This window comes from Chamaea fasciata, unplaced genomic scaffold (genome assembly GCF_029207755.1).
Source record: "Chamaea fasciata isolate MVZ Bird 193981 ecotype frontalis unplaced genomic scaffold, bChaFas1.0.hap1 SCAF_33, whole genome shotgun sequence".
Lineage (NCBI taxonomy): Eukaryota > Metazoa > Chordata > Aves > Passeriformes > Sylviidae > Chamaea > Chamaea fasciata.
The window spans coordinates 2,639,024-2,645,023 of record NW_027094118.1 but is presented as its reverse complement, the minus strand read 5'-3'; the positions used below and the strand labels follow the sequence as shown (position 1 = coordinate 2,645,023).

General features: G+C 62.4%; 1 protein-coding gene across 1 annotated transcript; it reads right to left on the bottom strand.

Moving 5' to 3' along the window:
- Nucleotides 1-382: 382 nt before the first annotated feature.
- Nucleotides 383-2,915, bottom strand: LOC136303419 (serine/threonine-protein kinase pim-1-like; the record flags this gene model as incomplete). Its single annotated transcript, XM_066207090.1, has 6 exons — nt 383-386; nt 1,288-1,441; nt 1,688-1,864; nt 2,082-2,448; nt 2,628-2,678; nt 2,799-2,915. Coding segments are annotated over 6 exons (870 nt in total), but the record flags the coding sequence as incomplete, so codon positions are not given.
- Between the last annotated feature and the right edge of the window lie 3,085 nt (nt 2,916-6,000).

The following is a 6,000-nucleotide window of genomic DNA, read 5'->3' as shown; positions in this document are numbered from 1 at the left end:
ACAAGACGACCTTCCTTCTCACCCTGTGAATGAGCTGCACATTCCCTTTGAAATTGTCAGGGGTTTCGTAAAGACGCAAAGTCCCACTTACAGCTTTTTGCTCTGCTTGGGAAGTGCAGAAGGGCAATTCTTCATCCATCCGCTCCAGACTGCACTGCCTTAGGAACGCCGTCCACTCGCCAGGTTTTGCTCACTTGTGGCACTTCTGGAGGAGGAAGAAAGGGCAGTTGCACGATTCCAGCCAAAAAAGGAATGAAGAGCGGGGCAGACAAAACATCCTGTGGAGATCCAGGCGTTCAGCTGGAACTGTGGAGTGCTTGGGTTCTTGCCAATTGGATGTGGATCCCTCACTGCAATCTCTTGGCCTGCAGGAGAGTCTCACTCACCTGCAAAAGCACAAAGCTCACTCGGTGGGCTCAGAATGGGCTCGTCTGATGCAAAGCTGTCAGAGCAATGTGAGGGCAGAGCCAGCCCAGCCGTGCCTGGGGCTGAGCCCAGCAGAGCCCTGGCAGAGCCCAGAGCAGCCTCAGCACCCGCAGAGCCCGGCTGGAAGGAGAGAAACCAGAAAGTGCCCGTCAGCCGAAGGCTCCTGTCCCCTCGTCCCGGCCGCCCGCAGTGCCCAGGCCACGCTGGCCGTGCTCAGAGCTGGGCCCAAAGCTGCCCATCACTGCTGCCTTTGGGGGCAGAGCAGGAGGGCAGGACACGTGCCCAGCCTGCAGCCGGCCACGGCACATCCAGCCCTCAGCAGCTGCGCAGAGCCAAAAGGCAGCTTGACGGCCGAGTGAAGAATCTGTGGCGTCTGCCCCAGCAAAGGGAGGAACCTTTGGTGCCCGGCCAGGCCGTGCCATGCCCACATCTGGGAGCATCCCCCCAGCTGTGGACTCACCTGCAAATTGGGCCCCAGGGAGCGTGTCTGAAGAAGGTGCCAGAATCCAAGTCGATCATCTTCAGCTGCCGGTGGCCAGGTCGAGGAAGAGCTTGGCATCCTTGGGGTTGTCCTTGGTGTCTCCAGCAGCAGCCCCACCTGATACAGCTTCTCCAGGGGCTCCTCCTTCCCTGGGGGCCAGACCAGGCTGTCAGTGCTCTGCCCAGGGCCCCAGGCACCAACGAACCAGGACAAGCATAACTAGGGTGGATGGTGGCCACCAGTGCTTGCTACACCAGGTCTCCAGCTCCGCCCCAGCACAGATGTTCCCATCTCGTCATCCCTGCTCAGAGCTACAGGCAGGACAAAAACACTCTGGTTTTCTTTAGCACTGATTGCCATGAGATGTGTGGAGCTCTTACCTGTCAGGTCTTTGGATCAAACTGTGTACATGGACCTCTCCCATCTTCTGGGGCAGATGAACACCCTGCAGCCAAGGATCACTGAAGAGGTCTTCTAAGGATGGCCTGTCCAAGGGTTGCATGGACAAACACCTCCTGATAACATTTTGGCACTCTGAAGAGAGAAACCAGAAACCAGCAGTCAGTTGGAGAAGGATCCCGTCTGCTTTGCCCCTCCATTCCCGTGCCCAGGCCATGCTGGGTGTGCCCAGAGCTGTGCCTAAACTTCCCCATGGATTCTCTGTTTGGAGGAGAGCAGGACATGTGCCACCTCCTCAGCAGCTGCCAGAGCAGGGTGCTCATCAGCCTGCTGCTGTCTCCCAGCACCGGGATTCCCCTGTGCCCAGAGATGAGGACCCACCTTGAGAGAGCCATCGTGGGAACAAGATGCGCCCCCAGATGAACTGCTGGCCCCTCCTGAACGGGTGCTTCCCCATGACCAGGTGGTACAGCAGGAGGCCTAGGGACCAGATCGTCGCTGCCTCGCCGTAGTAGCGTTGGTGGTGGATCCACTCTGGTGGGCTGTAGGGCAGGGTTCCTATGGAACACAGACGGAGTTCATCAGGGGATGCTGCAACTCCTAAAGCCTCGCCCCGGCATCCCTGGGCGTGTGGGGGCTGGCCCCCTCCCGCCTCCACCCAAAAGCAACTTGGCTCAAGGAATAACGCTGCTCCTAGCAGCGAGAGGGGGAAGCCGCGGTGCTACAGCCAGGCTGGGCCGTGAGATGCCCAGGAACATCCCCTGAGAGGGCTCACCTGCAAATTGCCTGTAGGCTGTGTCTTGGAGGAAGGCGCCACAGCCAAAGTCGATCAGTTTGAGCTGCCCGGTGGCCAGGTCGAGCAGGATGTTCTCGGGCTTGATGTCGCGGTGCAGGACCCCGCAGCTGGTGCAGTGCCGCACGGCCTCCAGCACCTGGCGGAACAGCCCCCGCGCCTCCTCCTCCGGCAGGAACCTCCGCTCCGCCAGGAAACCCGAGAGGTCCTGGCACCGCTCCGGACGCTCCAGCACCAACAGGAAGCTGTTGGGGAGCTCAAGCCACTCCAGCAGCTGAATGATGCCACCACATCCAGAGGACAGCCTGTCCAGCAGCACGATTTCCAGGGGCGCACGGGCGCCGTTGGGCTGCCGAAGGACCACGATGCCGTCAGTGGGGCTGAGGCTGTGCCAGGGCTCGGGAACCCCTCACCCAGCCCCGGATGCTCTGGGCCCCCCGCTCAGCCCACGCCCGCTCTCCCTGCAGGGCTCCCGCCGGCTCTTCCCCTGCCGGGCCCCAGCTTCTCCCGCCGGCCCCGCTCACTCACCAGCTCGCCCCAGTGCTGGACGCGGGCCCGGGGCACGCATTTGATGGCCACCTGCGAGCAAAGGCCAGCAGCGGGCTCAGCTCGCCGCCTGCCCCGCCGCGCCCCGATCTTCTCCTCCTCCTCCTCCGCCCTCCTCCTCCTCCCCCGCCCGCCGCCAGCCCCGCCGCTCACCGGGGTGCCGTCCGAGAGCCGCGTCCCCGAGTAGACGCTGCCGAAGCCTCCGCGCCCCAGCAGCGAACCCAGCCGGTACCGGTCCTGCAGGGCCTCCCGCGCCTCCCCTGCGGGCGACACGCGGCCCTCAGCGCTCGGCCCGGGGCCAGACACGGCCCCCGAGCGCCCCCCGAGCGCCCCGGGCCGGGCATCCCCACCCGCCCCGGGCCCCGGCGGCTCGAGGCCGGCGGCTGCGCTGCCGAGCGGCGGAGCTCGGGCCGGGGAAGCCGCGGCGGAGGCGGCGGGAGCGGCCGCGCCGCGTGTGTCCTTAGCGGGGCCCGGGAGGAGCCGGGGCCGGGGCCGGGGCCGGGGCCGGGGCCGGGGCCGGGGTCGGGGTCGGGGTCGGGTTCGGGGCCGGGGCCGGGGCCGGGGTCGGGGCCGGGGCCGGGGCCGGGGCCGGGCTCGGGACAGGCGCAGCCAAAGCGCAGCGATGCCGCCCCGGCCCCAGGCACTGATGCCCGCCCAGCACCGCCACAGCCAGCACCGCCAGAGCCGGGCGGAGCCCAGACCGCGGCGGGACGCCCGGGGCCGGGGGCGGGCCCGGGGCATGGCCCAGCCCTGCGGGGGGAGAGGGAGAGGCCGGGACGGGGACGCCGAGAGGGGCCGGGGGGGTCGGGAAAGGGACACCGGGAGAGGCTGCGGGACAGCGAGACAGAGTGCGGGACAGCGGGAGAGGGAGAGGAGGAACAAGAGAGGGACGGGGACGGGTCGTAGACGCCGTAGACGCCGTAGACTCGCTGCTGCCGCTGCTGCTGCCGCTGCCGCCGCTGCAACTGGAGCCCTGGGGCCGTTTGTCCGCGTGTCCGTTCCACGCTCCAGCCCCGCGCTCCCCGGGGGCAGCCCCCGAGCCGCTCCAAACACGGCAACTTGGCCGTGCTGAGCCCACATCCAGAGGCCTGACTCCTGCGCCGCGGCAGAGGAATTCCCTCGGTCGCTGCTGTGCATTGTCCCTGCTGAGGCTCAGACACTGTCAGGACACATTCCCTGCTTGTAGGATTCGTGCCCGACCCAAGCACGACGCTTATGTCTCCAGCGTTACTTTGCAGCAAAAACAGGGGAAGGCAAACTCTGTGTACAGCCCATGGTATTTTCGAGGGTCTAAAACTCACTAAGTCATCGATCTGAGAGGTGAGATCCATTTGGAATTAATGGCACGGAGAAGTAGTGCAACACGGAAAAGGGGAGCATAGAAATAAATAGAGGAAAAGCTCTTGCTTTATTTCTTGCGTTTTCATTTCACTTCTGGAAAGCTGTTGCAGTTTTCCAACAACCTTCACCACAGTCCCAGCTGCTCTTTTCAAGAACCTTTGGTGGAGAACGAGGTCGAGCTTCTGGCACAAGATGTGCCACCAACTGCAGCTTCTCCTGGATTTCCATACTGAGTGCAGCACGACTTTTGCAGCAAAGCAGGACAAATGTTTGGAAAACTTTACGATTTGTCCTTTCTTTTTTCCTTGTGGACTGGGGAGTTGTGCCATTGGTAAGGTTTTCCTTGTTACTGTTTTAATCCAAGAAAACAGGAGGTGGCACCAGCACTTGTTGGGGAATGCAACCCTGACTGAATCCAGAGACAGAATCTCCCTGACACTGTGTGAGCTCCCCGGGCTGGGCTCAGGTTCCTGCTGGGACTCTGCAGAGAGCTCCAGCTGGGATCAGCAGCAGCTGGAAATACCTCTGGGCATCTCCCTTTTCTGCTGCTCGCAGGAAGCAATGAAGTGAGTCAAGAAGTTCTGGTTTTTCTTTCTCCGGGTGCATTTTTTCATTGTGTTTGACACCCCAGCGGCAATTTTGTGATGGCCTCTCTAAGTTGATTCTATTTCAGCAGCACCAGCAGCAGGGCTGTGTTGGAGCGCTGTAAATGTGGCCTGTGTGGCTTTAATTCCCCTCGACTTAGTGCCCGGGGACTTGGGAGCATTTCAATCTCTTCTTTGCACGGTGCCTGCAACAGAAAGACTGAGTTCACTGTCACAAAAGCACAGCGGGCAGCAAGGATGGAAAAAGGCAATTGCAGTTGTCCTGATAAAATCCAGTCGGCAGCCAGAGGGGTGCAGCAGCAGCCGCGATCTCCAATTGCCAAGGCAAAGGCAGCAGCAGCCTCCTGCCGTCACCTCGGGCTGAGTGAAACAGTGCTGAAAACAGCGCTGGAAGCCGACCCTTCCTTTCTCTGGAGGCTGGGTCGGGGCAGCACAGGCGGGCCCTGAGCAGTCTGGGCTGTTGGCGGGTGAGCGTTGCTCCAGGCCGCAGTGGAGCCGGACAAAGGCCTTGGAAGGCGAGGCAGGAGCAGGTGGGAAGGGGCCGGCGCTGCTGCTGCTCCTGCCCGGGAGCCCCGGCCGGGCCAGGCCGGCGCCCGCTGCGCTGCGGCTCCTGCTGCTGCCAGAGCCGGGCGGGCCTCGGGGACAGGGAATGGACACGGGGGGACAGCAAAGGCCGGCGGGGCTGCGGGGATGCTGGTGCTGGGGCCAGCGCCGGCACGGAGCTTCGGCCGCAATTGACCCGGAGGGAACCGCTGGGCAAAGGCTCCATTTCAGCCTTTCTTTCCTCACGGCTGCGAAACGACCGAAATAAAAGGAGAACCAGCAGGGCCCGGCCCCTTCTCCTTCGGGAGGAGCTCCACGCCTGGGGCCGGGAGGGGCCCTGAGGGGCCGGGAGGGGCAATGAAGGGCCATGAAGGGCTGTCGGGGGCCAGGAGAGGTTCTGTGTAGCCAGGAGGGGTTTGAGGGGCCGTGAGGAGCCTCAGCCCCGGCAGCAGCGGGGTCCCACCGTGTCCCCAGGGCAGGGCAGCCGTGAGGGGCCGCGAGTGCAGACGTGGCAGCAGAGCGGGCTTGGGGCACCTCCGGGAGGGGATGAGAGCCTTCCCCAGCTCCAAACCACACCAAACCCACCACTAACAGGGTTTCCCATCTTTAGAATCCACTGGCAACTTGGAGTCGACTGAACCGCTTAATCCCAGTGGAAAGTGCAAGGGAATTTTCCTAATGACTTACATCCAGCCTTGGTTAATCGTGTCTAAGATGTAAAAATCTGACCAGTGAAAAGTAACACTAATAAATAATAAGAACAATAGCAAGAAATAAACTCCCAAATCCCAACAGTCAGCACCACACCAAAATGACCAACCTCATTTTTCTTTATTAGCACAAGGTTCATGAAAACAAATGCTGTT